Source organism: Moschus berezovskii, chromosome 14 (genome assembly GCF_049115385.1).
Source record: "Moschus berezovskii isolate FMDL1 chromosome 14, NW_MosBer_1.0, whole genome shotgun sequence".
Classification (NCBI taxonomy): domain Eukaryota; kingdom Metazoa; phylum Chordata; class Mammalia; order Artiodactyla; family Moschidae; genus Moschus; species Moschus berezovskii.
This window is the reverse complement of record NC_142473.1, coordinates 5,611,671-5,634,271: the sequence shown is the minus strand read 5'-3', so window position 1 is coordinate 5,634,271 and position 22,601 is coordinate 5,611,671. Positions and strand designations below refer to the sequence as shown.

At 37.6% G+C, this 22,601-nt stretch overlaps 1 protein-coding gene and 1 pseudogene across 1 annotated transcript in view; one reads left to right on the top strand and one right to left on the bottom strand.

Annotated features, from left to right (window-relative positions):
• Nucleotides 1-1,179: 1,179 nt before the first annotated feature.
• On the bottom strand, nt 1,180-1,889 carry LOC148775533 (uncharacterized; annotated as a pseudogene).
• GRIA4 (glutamate ionotropic receptor AMPA type subunit 4) overlaps nt 1,519-22,601 on the top strand; it is a 635,851-nt gene continuing 614,768 nt past the window's right edge. The window contains exons 1-3 of the mRNA XM_055422848.2: nt 1,519-1,614; nt 2,095-2,266; nt 3,453-3,611. Of these exons, the coding sequence (XP_055278823.1) occupies nt 2,179-2,266; nt 3,453-3,611 (247 nt within the window). The 5' untranslated portion in view covers nt 1,519-1,614; nt 2,095-2,178. The remainder of the gene's footprint in view (nt 1,615-2,094; nt 2,267-3,452; nt 3,612-22,601) is intronic.

Below are 22,601 nucleotides of genomic sequence, written 5' to 3'. Positions count from 1 at the left end.
ACTCCAAATACAGGCATTTGGTGACACCTAACAAAAGGATTTTTGATTTTGAACTGAACTGAACAAAAGGATACTTGAAGGAGTAAAGGTAATACATATTTCAAGAAGTCTTTACCAATTGGGCCCTTGTAAGAACGCCACATTAATCAGTTCTTTCTCTTCTTTTCCCAAATGTTACATCAAATAAACACAAGCACTTCCTATATTCATTCCTAAAATATAATAGAAGACAGTACTTTAAATATAAAAGATACTAATACATTAAATGAAGGCATCATGCCATTAGATTTCTAAAATTTCTTACAGTTAAGCTTTAAGGAGAATTCTTCCCTCTAACAATTCTTCAGAACCTTGGCTTTAGCTGATGTGACCCAGTCTTGCAGACTCTAAAATAATATGATTCAAGCAATGGCACCCAAAGACCTGTAAAGATTTAAAACACTTTTTCTTTCATAATGGAATTCGGGGATTGAATATACTGTCTAGGTCAGGAGACCTCAGATGGTACAGAGGAAATTAGAAACCTTTCATGCATTACTTCTGCAGTGGCTCTCTGGGTGTGGCACAGACTCCATCCAACACAGTCAAGTGAAATGAAGTCTTATAGTTAACCCATGGAGAGGCAGTGACACCATAGCTCTAAAACTTTCTAGAATAATTAATTTTCTTCTACCCATTTAAAGCAACTATTAACATCATCAATGCAGTGCTTAAGCATTCCTGGGGTGACATGGAGTAGAGTTGAGTATTCTGGAGCTCCAGTTAAGAAAAGATGTGCATGAAAAACATCGATTTTTCTATCAGGCACAAATAGTCACTTGTGCCCACTAACCCAAGGAGAACCAAGCCTCTGAACTATGCGCTTCCTAAATCCTGAGGCAGGCCCAGCACAGAGGAAACGTGTCACCTGAAAAGAGATTGCAAAGAAAGGATGACTTTCAAAGAACAGCGAAGAGGCCCTATTCAGTTTTCATTTCTCAGTCCCCTCCCCACCTTGTTTGTTACATTACCCTTCTTTGTTTTTAAATTAACTTTTCCTTCCTTGCTCTCTTTCCTAGCCTGTTTCAGCCTTGCTGTGTTTCTTTTCCACCCTGACCTTCCTCACTTCTTCCCTCGCTGGACCCGGACTCAGGGGCTGCCCTTTGCGCCTTTCCTCATCCTCGCTCTCCCTGAACTCCCTCATCTCACCCATCCCTTTCTCAGGCCCTCCAGATTCCCTGGGCTGTTTGCTGATGAGAAACATTTGCTGCAGCGCGGACCGGAGTCCTGTGCGCAGCCCAGTGGCAGAAGAGGGCGAGGCTGAGAGAAAGGCTGAGCTGGAGAGGGAGGCAGCCTGTCCTCCCCAGAGCCTGCAAGAATGCGGCAGGGGGCCGGGAGCACCCGGAGGGACCAGCTCCCAGGGGCCATGGTCAGGGCTTGAGGACCTGGCCCGCGGGTGGATTTCCAGCCTCACGCCGCCGCGGAACAGAAGCGCCTGGAAAGCAAAGAGAGGGACCCTGGGGGTGCCCCAGAGTGGAACCCCCTGACAAAGCGGGAAGGAGAGAGGCGGGAGCGGTGAAAGGGAAAAATCTGTCTCCACTGGCTGCGGAGCGTCGGAGAGCCTGGGGCGCTCCGGTGAGCAGCCGGGGGCGAAGCCCGCCGTGCGGTGGGCGAGGGACTTGCGGAGCTAGCGCTCGGCGCCCGCCGAGGGGCCGCCGAGGGGAGCGACGCGCGGGGCGGCGGGGGCTCTAGGTGGCCGGTGGGGGCTCTAGGTGGCCGGTGGCAGACCCCAGCCGCGGAGCGCGCGGTGTCCGCGGCGCCAGTGTGTGTACGTGTGTGTGTGTGTGTAGGTGAGAAAGCGAGGGCCGAGCGTGAGTGTGAGCTAGGCACAGATAGAGCGCATGTCTCATCCCTGCGAGCAGCCAGGAGCCGCTCCACCACCATCTTTTGCATGTGCAATATTTGCAGCCGGACAGCAAACCTCTCCCAGGGCTATGGAGACTGCGGGAAAAATCTGGCAACTCGGGATGGATTGCTAAGGGAAATCATAACCCTAAACCGTCCAAACCTCTTCCCGTTTTTTTTTTTTTTTTTTTCGGTTGTTTGTAATTTTAGCGCCATAGTCCTCAATGCCTCTCTGAACGGTCTTTAGGAAGAGTGCGAGAGAAAGAGCGCGCGCCAGGGAGAGGAGAAAAGAAGATGAGGATTACTTGCAGACAGATTGTCTTGCTATTTTCTGGATTTTGGGGACTCGCCATGGGAGCCTTTCCGAGCAGCGTGCAAATAGGTAAGCTCTGATCCAGTGGGGTATGCATGTGGGTGGCTGTAGCAGATACCGAAAGTGAGTTAAATGAGTTGCTGATAAGCAATTTAAGGGAACATTCGGCGTCTCCTTTCTCCTCTTCTCTCGTCCTTTCTTCCCTTTATAAGGACTGCCTCTTTGGTGCTGGTTCAGTTGAAACAGCACAGAGCGGTTCTCAGTCTGTACTCCATCCGTCCTCAGTCATGTCGCTGAAGTAGGATTGCAATAAGTTGGGATTAAATCTCCGTGGGGTTTGATTGCATTTTATCTAATATCTCTTTTCATTTCTTTCTCTGGAATGTGAAGGGATGTAGAGTTTCCTTAAACAAAACAAAACCCATCCACTCTTCTTCCCGTGCTATAGGCAACAGCTTTTGCTATTACAAGAAGACATTGTTTAGGTAAAAAAAGAAAAAAGACATTTACACCCTGACCTCCTTGCCTTTGCTTGCTACCAGTTAACCGATTCCAAAATTATATCCCTTTCCTGGAACCTTTTCTTCTTTAGTTTTCCTCTTGAATTTTTTGCCCTTAATCCTCCCTCTGGACTCTATTTCTGGGGACCCTATCCGTCCTGTCCTTGGCTTTTTTTTTTTTTTTTTTTTTGCTGTTCTCCCGTCTTTTGATGGGACGCAGCTATTGAATTCCTTCCAGCTAAGCCCAGCCTCACACTGCATCATTTCTCGTGGACAGTGCACAAAACGGGGCTAATTAGGCTGGGTCCAGGAACTGCATACAAACAAAGTTCACGTCTCCCTTCTGATTTCCTTCTCACCTGCATGTCATCACAAACCTCTATTTCTGTATTTTAATGCAAATTGTCTTTTCTGCTCATCTGCATGCATCTTAGAAGTGCCTGGAGCTGGCTTCTGTAGCAGTGTGCTGGGAATCATAGGGAGGGCAAGAGAGAGAAGGCAAAACACACTAAATGGTCTGTCTCGGAGGCCACTGTGATCATGACAAAGTGGGACAGTAGAAAGCTGAGCTGTCCTAAAGACTGAAATACTAAACATACTCTTTAGAGACAAAGGGCAGTCTCCCAAGATGTGGCAGGGCTAGCTCCTTAATGTGTGTATTGGTGAATGGCCGTGGATTTGACAGTGCTTAGTGCGGGTGTAATATTAGTTATAAGAGGAAACACTGAACGGGCTTTTTCTGCTGTTTTTGCTAGGTGGTCTCTTCATCCGAAACACAGATCAGGAGTACACTGCTTTTCGATTAGCAATTTTTCTTCATAACACCAGCCCCAATGCGTCAGAAGCTCCTTTTAATTTGGTACCTCATGTGGACAACATCGAGACCGCCAACAGCTTTGCTGTAACAAATGCTTGTAAGTAAAACATAAGTTGAAGATAAATGAGAAGAGAATTAAGACGGGGCAATAGAGTCCCTTTCCTCTGTATGATTACTGTTATTATATTTTAGAAAGACATTCAAGCTCTCCACAGTTTGCTGGATAGAGAGGAAATCAGAGTTACAGACAAGATTTAGTCTCCAGGATATTTAGCTGGTCTTTCCTTCTCTTCCTTCCTCCTTGCATCCCTCCTCCTCCCTCCCTCCCTTTCTTCCTTTCTTTCTTCTTTCTTTTTTCTTGAAATTACTTTCTCCTTTAACATTTCAGTATTATTCCTACAACCTGAATGTAAAGTTAGTGAAAATTGTACTCAGTCTTGTTTTTCATTTCTTTTCCTTTGGTTTGTATTTGCTTTTCACTTGAGTGAGCATACATCTTGCTTTTAAGGAAGACACATGCTCTCTTACACTGGCAAAGGCAATGGAAGGTTTGCTAACAGTGACAAAGTGGGGAGTGGTGGTGCGGAGGATGTATATTCCACTAGGTTGGTTGACACTGCAGACGGTCTGGTGATGTCACTTGAGGCTGTCCTGCTCTTATATTCTGGGTTGTAAATGTCTCTTGCTATCAGGTAATGTGCATATCCACTGGATATAACTCCATGGATTCTTACCTTGGTGGCAAATCATGTTAATCTCCAATCCACTGAATTCACATACTAACCCAGCTGGATCTCTTATCCCCACAATAAAATTAAGATTTGGTGATGTTACCTAATGCTATAATTAAACAGTTTTTTAGAAATCCCCTGTGAAAATACTGTATAATATAAAGTAAAAATATAAGCAATTGTGTATTACTTTAAAAATCAGTAAAATATGATCAATAGAGCATTTAGGTTACATTTTCACTCTTGAGGGAAATACATGTTTTCCATACCTCCTTATTTTTAGTTGCTAATTTACTGCTCCTTAAAATTTATGTGTTAAGATAATTGTTATAGATTATGTAAGACATGTAGGAATAGTTTCTATATAAAGTTTTGCACAATAATAATAAAATAGTCTGCATTGTATATTTTTAATATATCAAGCTGAGTATATTTTTTATTTTGAAAGTACTCTTTCTATGTACAAGAAAGTGTATTTTGAGCAAACGAGTGAATTTGAAAACAAAGTTTTTATGTGTTAGGAGGATATCTGTTTCATTTAATTCATATATATCTGCGATTAATTCATCTAACAAATAACATGATCATGTTTCCTTAATTTTAGGCACCTAATTAATACTTTATTTTTGAACTTCATTTCATAAGGAGGTCAAGCATTTGACTTTTTTTTTAATCTGCAGCAATTGTATTAATTTGCAGGAATGTTTTAGTTCTTTCGAGCACTACTTAATTTGAAAAATCACTTGTTTTATTTAGTAATAAAATCAATATTCATTATAAAGATAATTATATGGGAATTGTTTTTAAGCAGAAATGAACATAAATTAGAGCTAAGTTTATGGATAGTTATTTTTTAAATGTTTTGTTATTTTTTATTCCAAGTTTTGATAGAGATGTAAACATTTCAAATAGTTCTAGGTATAAAATATTTTCCTTAGTACATGAATGTTATCTGTTGATTTAAGTATTTTCCTTATATCTCTCTTGAGATTTTGGCAACAAAAACACTACTAAGTTTAAAAATAATTCATGATTCAAATACATCTGAAGGTACTTTGTCTACAGTAAATTGCTATTTAAATATATATTTTTATTATTTAATTTTGAAAGACTTTCATAAAAGTGGAACTTTATTAGTTATATATTTCCAGATTAGGTTCTTAAGTATTCTAAAGTTTGTATTATGGCTTCCAGCTTTATAAACTACAGTCATGATTCTTTCTTTTCTCCTTCCACATAATTTGTTAATCTCATTCAGGTTAATTTTAGTTAGTATCACATTATTTATGTAATAAAACTGTTATATAGAATAAAATGTTAGTGGCAAAGAACCTGTAAACATAAGAAATTGATGAGAAACTGTACACAGCATGAAAAAGTAGAAATAGGTATAAAATATAGGTAGTATGCTATTCTTTAACGTGTTACAATTGAGAAAATTAAAACTAAGAAAACAAAGTCTGCTTATTTTGATTCCAAGTGTAATGTAATGTTAGTGGTAACATGTTTTTCATAATCACTTGTAATTGACTTTGTGTACATGTTTAAAGTATTTTAAAAAAACACATAAGTTGTAAATAAGGGAAAAACATTTTCTATTGAAGAAAGGAAAATTTTCGACAAATGAGTATGCCAAATGTCCTTAAAGTGAATATAAGCAGGATTTAGGAAAAATCAATGATCAGAGAGTATGGGTCAGGTGATTGGTGTTTTTTAAATGAACTGACCAAAAGCCTGTACACACATGATTTTTCCAGTCTAATCAAAGGTGAAACATAAGCAATAAGTATGAGGCAACCTCGTATATCAAGCTCTATGCCTTTGGGTACAAAAGGTAAAAATAGTGTCTAGAGAATTAACATGAACATATTCCTCATAGCGATACGGATTAGATTTTAAAATTTTTCATGTTGCATTAAATATAAAGGTATAATATGTGTTCAAATAGGTTTATTTTAAATATGATTTTCCTAAAGTGAATCCTTGTAAAACTGCGTAATCTAGTGTCTTTGTGAATGAGAACCACTATATAGAATATATTTATTTTATGAAATATACACTTAAAAACTAAAATTAGCAGATCAAGGAATAAAGAGTATTATTGGTCATCTACTGGATAAATGTAATTTAAGGTTGATTCTTCTGTCTCAAAATTAAAGTTTAAAGAATATTTTGGACAATCTAAACATTCTGTGTATGGAGTTTACATACATAAATATAAACCCCAATAAATTCAAAATTTGCACTGTTGGGATAAATCTCAAGTTTCTGAAGGAGCATTGGGTTTATTTTGGCTTGTAACCTGTTTTTTAAACAGCATTTATGTAAGATTAAATTAAGATACTGTTCTCTTTTTAAACTATTCCCATTGTTGAAAAATCATACTTTGCCTAGTATAAAACTGAAATTATAAGAAATACAGGTAATATAGAATTATGGCATATTTCAATAACAAAGTATAGGTGTAATAGGTAGCCCAAGTAGTCAAATTTCAAAACATAATTAAAGATATACATTTATTTGCTGTAATCTATTCAAAGTATGGGCTTTGGCAAAATAAATATTTAAAAAATAATTTGATGTGGACAATTTTCTTTAACAAAATATTATGCATTTGACCCCAAATAGCTATCTTCACAAGCAAACATGCTAGTTAAATTGAGTATGTTCTCTGCAAAGCATTTAAGACAACCTAAAATGAGGCTGTTTTCCTATATTTTTCTAATAGCTAATTAATAAAGATGCTTTTGTTTGGAGGATGCTATATCTTAAATTTGGCCAAAGCAATAATAACCAAAATATTGACGTAGTCTATCATCAAGTTTTCTAAAAGATAAAAAAACATGAGATATTGTAATTATCACTTTAGTTCAGTCATGTTTGAAATCCCATAAAAAAGGAAGTCTCTTTACAATAAAACACAGAGATGTTCAGCTTCTCAAATGATTCTTTTAATTTCAAATGGGTAGTAGAAAATATATAAGATTCATTAAGTAGTTATGTATTGCCACTTAGGTGAAATAGAATTTTTCTTGAATATTTCCAACTTTTTAAACTTGGATAGGAAAGACTATCTGGTTAATATTTTTGTTGTCTTTTATTTATTTATTTTTAAATGATTTGTTTATCTTACTCACTGTTTCTCTCTAAAATCTATCTATTCAGTGGTTTGCAACATGATGGCTTGGAAAGTTGTAAATCAAGAGTAGAATGCATATTATACCTTAGTAATGATGAAAAGTTGTTCTTTTTTAACTTAAATATTAATTCTATTTGTGAAGGTTTATTTATCAACCCTAAATATCCAAGTTGAGTGCTATTTGTAAAAGTAGGTTAGTATGTAAAATATACTTGTTTAGTTAATCTAAATATGTTTTAAATGTGACAGTATATCCAGTAGAATCTGCAGGCATTTTTGCATATATACCAGGGACTTAATTCAAACATGTTGAATTTAAGGGTGCTTAATAATAAGGTCTTTTGGCTTTAACAATACTTAAATATTATATATCCTTCTTTTCAGGAGCATGAAACCCTAAAAAGGCACTCTAAGAGTATATATTGGACTGACATAATATTTTAAAAATGCTAAAATCAAAATTCTGATATTTTGACCTTCATAGTTATTATAAGAAATATATTAGAAATGAATATTGTTTGACTTTTGATTGTTTTTAGGAAAATGAGTTACTGTAATTAGGTTTCCTTATTTTGAGTTGATAGCAAGATTCTATGTTGATTTGAAATAATTACTTAGTTTTATAATATTATTTCCCCTTTTTATCTTAATTTTCCATCATGAGATTGATGACAAAGATGAGTCATATTCCTGTGGCTTGGACCTTTCTTAAATGATGCACAATTTGCATTGATGTATTTCAGAACTGTCACAGGATTAAACTTCCATAAAGCCATTTGAAAAAATTCTCTTTACTTTTTTCTTATGAATTCTCCCAAGAGGTGTTTATTTCTCAAAGAGGAACAATTTTTACTTTCTGACTTTAGGAATTATGTATATATCTTATTAACAGAATTTTACTAATGTTCAGAAGTTTAAAAATGAATAATAAATTCCATATACCTTACATTTTATTATAACACAGGTTTTAAACTGTTTTTGTGTATATGATTTTATTTGACCTCAACTAGTCTTGGAGTAAGCCTGTCTGAAAAGATAGTCATTATTTTTTAGGTAAGCCAGATTCGGCTCAAAGAAATCGCTTGATTTGCCAAAGACCGTGTAGCTAATAAGCCACAGGGCTTAGATTTGAACCCAGTTGTTCTAGTCACTATCCTAGCACTTTAACTAGGAGACCATGGATGTGAAAAATACATCTGTACTGAGATTACTTGAGTCAAGAAATAAAATAACTGTCTTTTTTTTCTAATTTTATTGTAATATTTTTAAGAAAATAGGGCAAGACATTTCTGGGCAACTTATTCATTAATCAGATGACAGTCAGTGATGCAGCAAAGACTGAAGTCATATTTTGTAATGAATCTGCCCACTCACTAACTAGATTAGATAATAAACATAGTCACTTATTCATTAAACATGTTTATCAAGGACAACTGTATTTAAGACACTCTACTAGAAATGAAGGTTGATGTTTAGTTGCTAAATCATATCTGACATTTTTACAACCCCGTGGACCGTAGCCCACCAGGCTCCTCTGTCCATGGAATTTCCCAGGCAAGAATACGGGAGTGGGTTGCCATTTCCTTCTCCAGGGATTGTCCTGATCCAAAGATCCAACTCATGTCTCCTGCGTTGAAGACAAATTCTTTACCACTGAGCCACGTGGGAAGCCCAGAAATGAGGATATTGAAAATTATAAGAGCAGTTGTTGTCCTCAAGGAGCAGTGGGAAATATATACAAGCCAGTTATCACAGTTCAGTAAGACAAAGTATTATGACAAAGAAATAGAGTGCTGTGACAGAGATTAACACAGGACGGAACATCAAACTTGGCATGCTGTCCTATGGGAGTTATTACCTGATCTGGGCTTTAAGGCGCTAGTTATTTGAAATATAGACAGGAAGGAAGGCACCCCTCGCCAAATTAGCAGCACGTGACAAGGCATCAAGGGATGGTGAGGCCAGGTGTGATTAAGCCACTGAATGTGGTTTAGTCTGACTGTAATACTGAGTGTGAGGGGAAGGAGAGGTGTGCTAGGGGTGAAGCTTTGTAGATCCACACAGGGGCTTGTAGCTCTTGTAAGGAAACTCTTTGGAATGAAAGGGCGACAAATAAATGATTTAACACAACAGTGGAATAATCAGATTTATGTTTTATAAAGAACAGGATGATTTCAAGAAGGAAAATGTATGAGAAGGGGCAAAATGGGAAGAAAAAAAAACAGTTGTCTTAAAGTAATACAACTTAGGAAGATAAATTCTTGAATAAAAGTGGAAGCTCTGAGACAAGAAAAATGTAAATAGATCCACACAGAACTGTTGACAGAACGTAGTGATGGATTGGATGTCTGTGTAGGTTGGTGAAAGAAAAGTATGGTAAGAATTAAAGATAATTTCTTCAATTTTTAGTTTTGACAAATTATCAAAACTAAACTAGGAAGGGGCACACTGAAGAAGGAGCAGATTTGAATGAGGAAGGTGAGTTTTGTGTGGCTATATGGATAAGGAGGCATTTAAAAGACATTTAAATGCAATGGGGTTTTGGACATATGTATCTGGAGCTCTTGGGCTCAGTCTGAACTGAAGAGGGACACTGAATAATGACTGAAACCATGGATGTGGATGATATCATCCAGAGAGAGCAAAAGCAGAGAAAAGAATGCTGAGGACAAAATCCCAGGAAATGCCAGTACTTCAGGGACCAGGAGAGAAAATGAAACTGAAGGAAATGGGTCAGAGTTCAGAGGAAAAGTGAGGTAAGAATAATTCATGGGAGCCAAGACATAGGAAGAATTTCAAGTAAATAGTGATCAATCATGTCTTTGATTGCCAAATATGAATAACAAGTTGCAAGGGTAATTGATCTTTAACATCAGTTTTTTCTTCTCTTTTCTTTAGTGTTCTTTTGTATTTTCCTAGAAAAAAAAAGCAGCCTTTATTAATCACACATAGATTCTATTAATGCATACTCTTTGTGTATAGTGGCCTAGAATATTCTTATAATTCGTGATAGGGATAATCTTTTCTGGGCTTTTGATCCAGATGGGCTTTGATTTGCAACCTGATAGTGGGCCAGTTACTTGCACTTTTGAGCCTCAGTTTCTTCATTCATTAACAAAAGACACATGTATTTTATGAATATTAGAAAAGTGTTTGGAAAATATTTAACCTATAATTATAGCTCAATTAAATTTAGCTGTATTACATTTTCTGTGTCACATAGAACATTTATTTCTGAATCAGTGCAAAAATTTCAAGTTTATATTTTCTATTTATATTTTGAAAAGTAATTTGTGTTTTGAATAAATATATTTTATTTATATTTCATAGGAATCTTTGACCTCTAACTTAATTGTTAATTTTAATTTATACACAAATCTAAATGCATATTTGTCTAAACTATTTCTAAGTCCTATAAGAGGGTAAATTTTGGGGGAATCTGTGGACCATTTGGAGAAAGAATTGACTCATGAATGGATTAAAGGGATTAATGGATTCTCCTAATTGTATGCAAAATTGTGTGTTCTTGAGTGTGGCATGTGTGTATGCATGTATGTGTGTGTAAACAGAGAGACAGTCTAAATTTTTGAATAGCTTATCAATGAATTTCAGTCACACACACACACACACTTGGCCACACATAGATTAGATAAACAGTACTCCATTCCCTATCTTCTTCATTTCAAAAGCTAGTTGGATTTTAATTTTTAAACTAACCAAGAATTTTTCCTTAAATTTCATCTCTAGTAGCTTCTTTCTCATCATAGAAAATAATCAATGTGTCCTAGCTGGGAAAATGCTTGGTTTGGTCTTCTGCCTATTAAACTATCATCGTATTATTTTTATTCTCTTAACTATCAAAAGCTCCACACATTCCACATCAACTCCTTCTATTTTTATCATGAGTTACCTTTCCCTTAACCATCACCACTCCTGCAACAGAGTTCTTGAAGGTCATCAGTGATTTACAGATTAGTAAATTCCATTGTTCCTTAGTCACAGTCTTTTAATAATTTACAGGATTTGAAATAGCTGATTACCCCCTGTTCTTGAAACTCATTTCTTCTTGATAATATAATTAGCTAGTGATTATATGCCAAAAAAGTGAAGTCACTCAGTCGTGTCCGACTCTTTGTGACCCCGTGGACTGTAGCCCACCAGGCTCATCCGTCCATGGGATTCTCCAGGCAAGAACACTGGAGTGGTTTGCCATTTCCTTCTCCATATATTCCAAGGATCTGTATTAATTACTTAAATTCTTACACAATTGTAAGAAACAGGCATCACTATTATTTTTATTTTATATATGGAGAAACTAAATATTTGTAGTTAAGAAAATTTGCCTAACCACAAAGTATTCAGGGCATCAGATCCTAAAGTCAGTTTCGTCTTCCATTCACACTAAAGTCTCCTGATTAGTATAGTATTTGTAAAATAGCCATGACTCTGTGTGACAGTGGTTAGCTAACTCCTAATTTGAATAGAAAGATGTTTCCCTCAAAGTTACTTCTTTAACAATTCCCATTTACCCAGTGAATAAAATGCCACCAGGTGTAAAAATGAATAAATATCACCAGGTTTAAAAATGAATAAATGAGTCTTTATATGCTACACAAACATTGGATACTTCATTATTCGGTCAACCTACATAATCTTTATAGAAATGTTATTTGATGACTAGTGGTCAGGGAGTTCATTTCAGGTGTTCCCTTACATGTTTTTGGATTCCAATAAATGTAATGAGGAATGTCTTAAAGATCATTAACCTAAGTCAGAGTTGCAGTCTTCATAGTGTTCTTGCTTGCCTCCAATTTAATAAAACTGCTGCTGCTGCTGCTAAGTCACTTCAGTCGTGTCCGACTCTGTGTGACCCCACAGACGGAAGCCCACCAGGCTCCCCTGTCCCTGGGATTCTCCAGGCAAGAACACTGGAGTGGGTTGCCATTTCCTTCTCCATTAATAAAACTACTAGAACCATAAATAAAAAGTTCAATGTTATCTTAGAAATGAAAGGTAAAAAATTGTGATGTAATACTTTTCTTTAAACAAGCCATTATACTTCTCCAGCAAAAATTACACCTAAGCTATAACCATTGTTTGCTCATTTTTGCTTATATCCTTATTTAAAAAAAAAAAAACAAAACAGTTTCTCATTGTTGCTGCTGTTCAATCACTCAGTCTCTTTGCAACCCCATGGACTGCAGCACACCGGGCTTCCCTATCCTTCACCATCTCCCAAAGCTCACTCAAACTCACGGCCATTGAGCCAGTGATGCCATCCAACCATTTCGTCCTCTGTCATCCCCTTCTCCTCCTGCCTTTAATCGTTCCCAGCATGGTGGCCAAAATATTGGAACATCAGCTTCAGCATCAGTCCTTCCAATTATGGACTGGTTTGATCTCCGCACTGTCCAAGGGACTCTCAAGGATCTTCTCTAACACTACAGTTCAAAAGCATCAATTCTTCAGCATTCAGCCTTCTTTATGTCCAAATATCATATCCATATATGACTACTGGAAAAATCATAGCTTTGACTATATGAACTTTTGTTGGCAATGTGATGTCTCTGCTTTTTAATATGGTGCCTAATTGTCATAGCTTTTATTCCAAGGAGCAAGCATCTTTTAATTTCATAGCTACAGTCACCATCTGCAGTGATTTTGGAGCTCAAGAAAATAAAGTCTGTCACTGTTTCCATTGTTTCCCCATCTATTTGCCATGCAGTAATGGGACTGGATGCCATGATCTTCATTTTTTGAATGTTGAGTTTTAAGCTAGCTTTTTCATTCTCCTCTTTCACCGTCATCAAGAGGTTCTTTAGTTCCTATTCACTTTCTGCCATAAAGGTGATGTTATTTGCATATCTGAAGTTATTGATATTTCTCACAGCAGTCTTGATTCCATCCTGTGCTTCATCCAGCTCAGCATGCTCATGAATAACTTTCTCATCAGTGACTTTAAATATATTACATATTGTGTTCTTTCCATTTTCATATTTTTATCTTTTTAAACTGACCCATGAAAATTTCAAATGATTTAGAAATCTTAAGAGCCAAAATATTATTGCAATCTCACCACTAAGGGGTAATCACAGTAAATAGATCTTTCTGGACTTTTCTTTTTATGTGTATAGACCTAAAGTGAGCAGTAGAATACTATAAACATAAAATACCTATATATATATATATATATATGTGTGTGTGTGTGTGTGTGTGTGTGTGATTTTATTAATGTTTTATTTCATGAAAAATTTTCTCTCAGTATATAAGACTTATCTTATTTTCTTTTACTGCTATGTAATGCCATTGTGCAAAGTGGCTGTTAAATGTATTCAATACCCTCTGGATCAACATTTATGTTGTTTCCCACTTTTTATGTCACAAACAGAATAGCAGTAAAGTTATCTGAGTACCTGTGTGATATTCCCATAGGATTAATTCCTGGAAATGAAATTACTATATCAAACAATATGTATTTTTGCTCTAAGTCCATATTGTTAATGTCCTTTCCTCAAAAAGTATCATTTACATTTGCAGCAACCAAGATGAAAGAATAATTGGTTTTCTATGACCTGCTAACACTAGTCATTATCAGTCTCTTGAATCTTCACTTGTCCTAATGTATGAAGTTCAGTTCAGTTCAGATTAATCGCTCAGTCATGTCCAACTCTTTGGGACCCCATGGACTGCAACATACCAAGGTTCCCTGCCCATCACCAACTTCTGGAGCTTGTTCAGACTCATGTCCATCAAGTCAGTGATGCCATCCAATGGTCTCATCCTCTGGCATCCCCTTCTCCTCCTGCCTTCAATCTTTCCCATCATCAGGTTCTTCTTCAATGAATCAATTATTTGCATCATGTGGCCAAAATATTGGAGCTTCAGTTTCAGCATCAATCATTCCAATGAATATTCAGGACTGATTTCTTTAGGACTGACTGGTTTGATCTCCTTGTGGTCCAAGTTATTCTCAAGAGTCTTCTCCAGCACAACAGTTCAAAAGCAGCAATTCTCCAGCTTTCTTAATGGTCCAGATCTCACATCCACACATGACTCCTGAAAAAATCATAGCTTTGACTAGGCAGAACTTTGTTAGTAATGTCTCTGTTTTTTTAATATGCTGTCTAGGTTGATCATAGTTTTTCTTCCAAGAAGCAAGTGTCTTTTAATTTCATGTCTACAGTCACCATCTGCAGTGATTTTGGAGCTCAAGAAAAAAAAGTCTGTCACTGTTTCCATTGTTTCCCCATCTATTTGCCATGAGGCAATGGGACCGGATGCCAAGATCTTAGTTTTCTGAATTTTGAGTTTTAAGCCAACTTTTTCACTCTCCTCTTTCACTTTCATCAAGAGACTCTTTAGTTCCTCTTCACTTTCTACCATGGGGATGGCGCCCTCTCCATATCTGAGGTTATTGATATTTCTCCCAGAAATCTTGATTCCAACTTGTGCTTCATCCAGCCTGGTATTTCGCATGATGTAGTCTGCATATAAGTTAAATAAGCAGGGTGACAATATGCAGCCTGGACATACTCCTTTCCCAATTTGGAACCAATCCATTTTTCCATGTCCACAGGGCTGAGGAAACAGACTCTTGGAGGGCAAAAATAAAACTTTGTTCGAAAACCAGGATCCAGGAGGAAGGAGCAGTGTCCCCACAAGAGACTGAGCCTGATTTGCCTTGAGTGTCCAGGAGTCTCAGGTGGAGGCGCGGTTCAGCAGTGTCCTGCTGCGGGGTCAGGGACGTTGAATTAAGTCCTCAGGCCAAACAACAAGGAGGGATCAAAGCCCAGCCCATCAACAGAAAACTGGATTAAAGATTTACTGAGCATGGCCCTTCACAATAAGGAGTTCATGATCTGAGCCACAGTCAGCTCCTGGTCTTGTTTTCGCTAACTGTATACAGCTTCTCCATCTTTGGTTGCAAAGAATATAATCAATCTGATTTCGGTGTTGACCATCTGGTGATGTCCATGTGTAGAGTCTTCTCTTGTGTTGTTGGAAGAGGGTGTTTGCTATGACCAGTGAATCCTCTTGACAAAACTCTATTAGCCTTTGCCCTGCTTCATTCCATACTCCAAGGCCAAATTTGCCAGTTACTCCAGGTGTTTCTTGACTTCCTACTTTTGCATTCCAGTCCCCTATAATGAAAAGGACATCTTTTTTGGGTGTTAGTTCTAAAAGGTCTTGTAGGTCTTCATAGAACCGATTAACTTCAGCTTCTTCAGCATTACTGGTTGGGGCATAGGCCTGGATTACTGTAATATTGAATGGTTTGCCTTGGAAACGAACAGAAATCATCCTGTCATTTTTAAGATTGCATCCAAGTACTGCATTTCGGACTCTTTTGTTGACCATGATGGCTACTCCATTTCTTCTAAGGGATTCCTGCCCACAGTAGTAGATATAATGGTCATCTGAGTTAAATTCACCCATTCCAGTCCATTTTAATTCACTGATTCCTAGAATGTCGACGTTCACTCTTGCCATCTCCTGTTTGACCACTTCCAATTTGCCTTGATTCATGGACCTAACATTCCAGGTTCCTATGCAATATTGGTCTTTACAACACCGGACCTTGCTTCTATCACTGGTCAAATCCACAACTGGGTATTGGTTTTGCTTTTGCTCCATCCCTTTATTCCTTCTATAGTTATTTCTCCACTGAGCTCCAGTAGCATACTGGGCACCCGAAGTTCAGACTTAAATTGAAGAAAGTAGGGAAAACCACTAGACCATTCAGATATGATCTCAATCAAATCCCTTATGATTATACAGTGGAAGTGAGAAATAGATTTAAGGGACTAGATCTGATAGATAGAGTGCCTGATGAACTCTGGACGGAGGTTCGTGACATTGTACAGGAGACAGGGACCAAGACCATCCCCATGGAAAAGAAATGCAAAAGAGCGAAATGGCTGTCTGAGGAGGCCTTACAAATAGCTGTGAAAAGAAAAGAAGCGAAAAGCAAAGGAGAAAAGGAAAGATATAAGCATCTGAATGCAGAGTTCCAAAGAATAGCAAGGAGAGATAAGAAAGACTTCCTCAGCAATCAATGCAAAGAAATAGAGGAAAACAACAGAATAGGAAAAACAAGAGACCTCTTCAAGAAAATTAGAGATTCCAAGGGAATATTTCATGCAAAGATGGGCTCGATAAAGGACAGAAATGGTAAGGACATAACCAGGAGCAGAAGATATTGAGAAGAAGTGGCAAGAATACACAGAAGAACTGTACAAAAAAGATCCTGGATGTTCATTGGAGGGACTGATGCTAAAGCTGAAACTCCAATACTTTGGCCACCTCATGCGACGAGTTGACTCACTGGAAAAGACTCTGATGCTGGGAAAGGTTGGGGGTGGGAGGAGAAGGGGACGACGGAGAATGAGATGGCTGGACGGCATCACCGACTCTGTGGACATGAGTTTGAGTGTACTCCGGGAGTTGGTGATGGACAGGGAGTCCTGGCGTGCTGTGATTCATGGGGTCGCGGAGAGTCGGACACGACTGAGCGACTGAACTGAACTGAACTGAGCATGGCCCTGCTCATCAGTACAAGACCCAGGTTCCCCCTCAGTCAGTCTCTCCCATCAGGAAGCTTCCAGAAGCCTGTTATGCTTCTCCGTAAGAGAGTAGACATAATGAAAACCACAGTCACAGAAAGCTAACCAAACTGCTCACATGGACCACAGCCTTGTCTAACTCAATGAAACTAGGAGTCATGCCGTGTAGGGCCACCCAAGCTGGACAGGTCATGGTGGAGAGTTCTGACTAAACGTGGTCCACTGGAGAAGGGAATAGCAAGCCAATTCAGTATTCTTGCCTTGAGCCCCATGAAGTGTATGATGGGTGAAAATGACATCTAATTGCTGCTTTAATTTGCATATTTTTGATTAACATTGAGGCTAAGAATATTTTCCTCTAGCTCTAAGACCTTTTATCTCTTTCTGTGTGAACTGTTGTTCTTTCACTTTACCAATGTTTTCTTCTTTATTTGAGGGAGTGTTTTACAAACTGTAGAAATGAACCCTTTGTCATGATGTTGAAGACTATTTTTCTACTATTTTTATTTTCTATTATTTTTTTACGTGCCTTTGGCTTCCAGTTTCATTTATGATGCGTTCTACCATACAGACATTTACAATTTTTATATAGTCAAATCTGTGAGTCATTTTCTTCATGGCTTCTAGATTTCATGCTATGCTTATAAAGGCATTCTTATCCTTAAAACTGTAGAATATTGTTCCACTTTTTTTAGTATACTTTATGGTTTTATATTTTATATTTATAATGCTAACTCTTTTGGAATTTATTATGTGTGTTGGGTACTAATCTTTATTTTTTCTGTTCTATTTATTTGAATAAGCTTTTTTTTTTTTTTTTTTTTTTACTATTTCTTTGAACTGATACATTTGTGCAAATCTCCTGCGATCATGACTGAATTTGAGCTTGAACAGTTCTGCATTTTACCTCTTCCCAAGTTCTCCTCTTTGCTGTTCTTCAACTCCCTGTCCTGACAGTATCACATGGTCATACTTGCTAGTTTTGATGTTTCTATTATCTGCTTTCTTGCTCCACCTATTACATTCCTAGCTTTTACCCCTGTTTGTTACCATCTGATCAACTACTCTTGTTTCTGTCTCCAAAGTTCATTGCAAATATTTCTAACTTTAACCATTTCTAGCCCACAATTCTAGTACAAGTCAATGATACTTTTCTAATAATTTAGTACTGAATATCCCGCTACTGCCATTTTCTCTCCCCACCTACTTTACTTACCAGAGCCAGTGGTTCCCTTCAGAACTGAAGGAAAATACTGTTTCTTCTTACTTAATACCCTCCAATGGTTTTCAGTTTCTTGGAGTAAAATTGCAACTCTTTTAGCAGACTTTGACTTTAAGCATGATCGGTTTCTCATCCATCTTTTTGCCATGTTCCACCATGTTGAAGTTCACTCAGTCTTCTTTTTGGTTCCTACACATGATTTAATCCTTTCTTTCTTTTTTCTATGCCTTTGCATTTTCCATTCCCATTTTTTGGGGTGAGGAGTTCTCCAATCCAGTTTTTATTGAGTAACTTTTTCTGGATCTTCAGGACTCAGGTCAAAGTCATTGCCTATTGAAACATGTATATTATCATATGTGAAACGAATCGCCAATTCAGGGTCGATGCATGTTACAGGATGCTCGGGGCTGGTATGCAGGGATGACCCAGAGACAGGATAAGGCGAGGAGCGAGGTGGGAGGGGGGGTTCGGGAGGGGGAACTCATGTACACCCGGAGTGGATTCATGTCAATGTATGGCAAAACCAACCAATATAATATTGTAAAATAATTAGCCTCCAATAAAAAAAAAAAGAGTCATTGCCTAAGAGAAACCTTCCATGCCAACCTTTGTAGAGTAAGCTTTCTCACACCAAACTCGATTTACTTTGTACTGCATTGCCAAGCCTATGATAACCTTTGCTTTTTTACAATCTGTAATTGATATTTTCCCTTGTTTACATATTTATATCTATATTCCCAGTAGAATAAAAACTCCCATAACCAAGACTTTATTTGCCTTGTTAAACAATATATCCTCATAGCTTACTCAATACCTGGTACAAAGCAAGAATCAGTATGTATCTTTGAATATATGAATGAACAATATGTGATGAGTTTTCTCTTGACTCATCTTTGGGGCATTCTTAAGATACCAAGACTTTTCATGTATTTTAGAAGAAAATTGAGCAGTGGATCTAAAGACAATAAGGTAATGGATTCATTCCTTATTTTAAGCATATATTTTTTTTTTTTCTCATTTGTTTTCATTAGAATCAGTTGATGGGATGGGTTACGTAAGGAGGAAGATAAGTCTTGTAAAGAAGAAAGTGGGAGTATTAATGCAAATTGATTTATATTCCATTGGCCTGATGGCAATTTGATGAATTTAAATCTGGTAGAAAAGAACTTCTAGGTACTTATAACATGTGGTCTCTGCTGACAAAAGAACTAGAAGATGCTGATTCAGTACTCATTTAGAGTAGAAGAAAACAAAAGTGGGAAGCCCAGGTGTATTAGTAAGCATGCTCAAGAGAATCACCTGTTCAGATGATCTGTTCATTGGCTGCTTCCTTGAGTGAGTGAGTGAGTGAAAGTCACTCAGTCATGTCCAACTCTTTGCAACCCCATGGACTGTAGCCCACCAGGCTCCTCTGTCCATGAATTCTCCAGGCAAGAACACTGGAGTGGGTTGCAATTTCCTTCTCCAGCGAATCTTCCCAACCCAGGGATTGAACCCGGTTCTTCTGCATTGCAGGCATACACTTCACCATCTGAGCCACCAGGCACTGCTTCCTTAGCACTTCTTAAAGTTCATGAAATTAGAAGAGATGTGAAAGAAGGCATCTGTAGTCAAATGTACAATGAAAACCTGTCAATTCTTGATTACCTACACTGCATTTTCTATAAATTTCACAATTTGTGAGTTTCTATAGGCTTTATCCCTCCTGTTTGAAATTAGTTCATCCTTGTTTAAATTGCTTAAATTTAAGCTATGTATATAATCTTACCTTGGCAAGTTGAAAAATCATTTCACTATTTCTCTGCTCCAATGATTTAAAATCAAGATAAATATATATTTTCTGAAAAAACTATATGTATGCTTTCTTTTTTGTAATGAAAAACTTGTCAGTCCAAATGGTTCCCTTTTGCTCTGATTACCAAGGGGCTCAATTTTCACATTTACTGATCAGTAACAACATTGGTCCCCAGTTGAAAAAGTAAAAAATTAGCTTTGTATCATTTTTCTAGATTCCACATATATGTTAGTACATATTTGTTTTTATCTTTCTGAGTTACTTTACTCTGTTTAATAGACTCCAAGTCCATCCACAGCTCTACAAACGATCCCTCTCTTGTATGGTTGAGCAATATTCCGTTGTATATATGTACCACATCTTCTTGGGCTTTCCAGAAGGCACTAGTGGTAAAGGACCCACCTGGCAATGCAGGAAACTTAAGAGATGCCTGTCTATACCTGTGTTGGGAAGACTCCCTGGAGAAGGGCATGGCAACCCACTCCATTTTTCTTGCTGGAGAACTCATAGACAGAAGAGATTCATAGGATTGCATAGAGTTCATAGAGTCCATGGGGTTGCAAAGAGTTGTATATGACTGAAATGACTTAGCATGCACACACCACATCTTCTTTATCCCTTCATTTCTTGTTTGACTTTTAGATTGCTTCCCTGCTCTGGCTATTGTAAATAGTGCAGGAATTAACACTAGGGCAGGGCAGGAATAGAGATCCAGGCATAGAGAATGGACATGTGGACACAGCAGGGGGAAATGAATGCTTGGATGAATTGGGAGTGTAAGACACTATCTTGTGTAAAATAGATATTGAGAATCTGCTATAAAGCACAGGAAGCCCATCTTGGTAATCTGTAATGACCTATATATGTAAGATGGGGGTTGGGGGTGAAAGGGAGGGCTGATATATATACATATAGCTATTTCACTTCATTGTAAAACAGAAACCAACACAACATTGTGAAGCAATTATACTGCAACAAAAACAAACTAGCTTTGTTTATATATTGTGGTTTTTTTAAACTAATATATATAGTGTAAATAATATGAGTTTTATATGTGATACAATGTAGATATCAAACATTGTATACATAAACAATGTATAAACATTGTATATGTATGAGATATAAATATCTTATAAGACTGTACACATCATTTTAGAAAAGAAGCACAAAGGTACAGTATCTGTAAATTAAGACTGTAGATGATACCCCTTTCCACAAATGTGTTGGTCAGCTTTTGCTTGAATAGTTAACTTTCCTATATAGTACTTTCTGTATATTGTATATGCCTCCGAAGATGAATATCGATAGGTAGATAACCTGTCAATTCCATTAGATTGTGAGTTATTTGAGGACAAGTACGGTAACCTTATTAGTATGTTTATTCCATGAGTCTATCACTGTACTAAGATTATGTTCTATGCTTAATGAGTGTCTGCTGACTGATTGTGGGGCAAGAGGAAGGAGGGAAGGAATCCATTTCTTGGTTGGTTATTATAACAACTAAGTCCTAGCCAGAATTGAATTAACATAACATGTGGTCCACTGGAGAAGGGAATGGCAAACCACTTCAGTATATTTGCCTTGAGAACCCCATGAACAGTAACAAAGGGCAAAATGATAGGATATTGAATGAGGAATTCCCCAGGTCGGTAGGTGCCCAGTATGCTACTGGAGCTCAGTGGAGAAATAACTATAGAAGGAATAAAGGGATGGAGCAAAAGCAAAACCAATACCCAGTTGAGGATGTGACCAGTGATAGAAGCAAGGTCCGGTGTTGTAAAGACCAATATTGCATAGGAACCTGGAATGTTAGGTCCATGAATCAAGGCAAATTGGAAGTGGTCAAACAGGAGATGGCAAGAGTGAACGTCGACATTCTAGGAATCAGTGAATTAAAATGGACTGGAATGGGTGAATTTAACTCAGATGACCATTATATCTACTACTGTGGGCAGGAATCCCTTAGAAGAAATGGAGTAGCCATCATGGTCAACAAAAGAGTCCGAAATGCAGTACTTGGATGCAACCTTAAAAATGACAGAATGATTTCTGTTCGTTTCCAAGGCAAACCATTCAATATTACAGTAATCCAGGCCTATGCCCCAACCAGTAATGCTGAAGAAGCCGAAGTTAATCGGTTCTATGAAGACCTTCAAGACCTTTTAGAACTAACACCCAAAAAAGATGTCCTTTTCATTATAGGGGACTGGAATGCAAAAGTAGGAAGTCAAGAAACACCTGGAGTAACTGGCAAATTTGGCCTTGGAGCACGGAATGAAGTAGGGCAAAGGCTAATAGAGTTTTGTCAAGACAATGCACTGGTCATAGCAAACACCCTCTTCCAACAACACAAGAGAAGACTCTACACATGGACATCACCAGATGGTCAACACCGAAATCAGATTGATTATATTCTTTGCAACCAAAGATGGAGAAGCTGTATACAGTTAGCGAAAACAAGACCAGGAGCTGACTGTGGCTCAGATCATGAACTACTTATTGCGAAATTCAGACTTAAATTGAAGAAAGTAGGGAAAACCACTAGACTATTCAGATATGACCTCAATCGAATCCCTTATGATTATACAGTGGAAGTGAGAAATAGATTTAAGGGACTAGATCTGATTGATAGAGTGC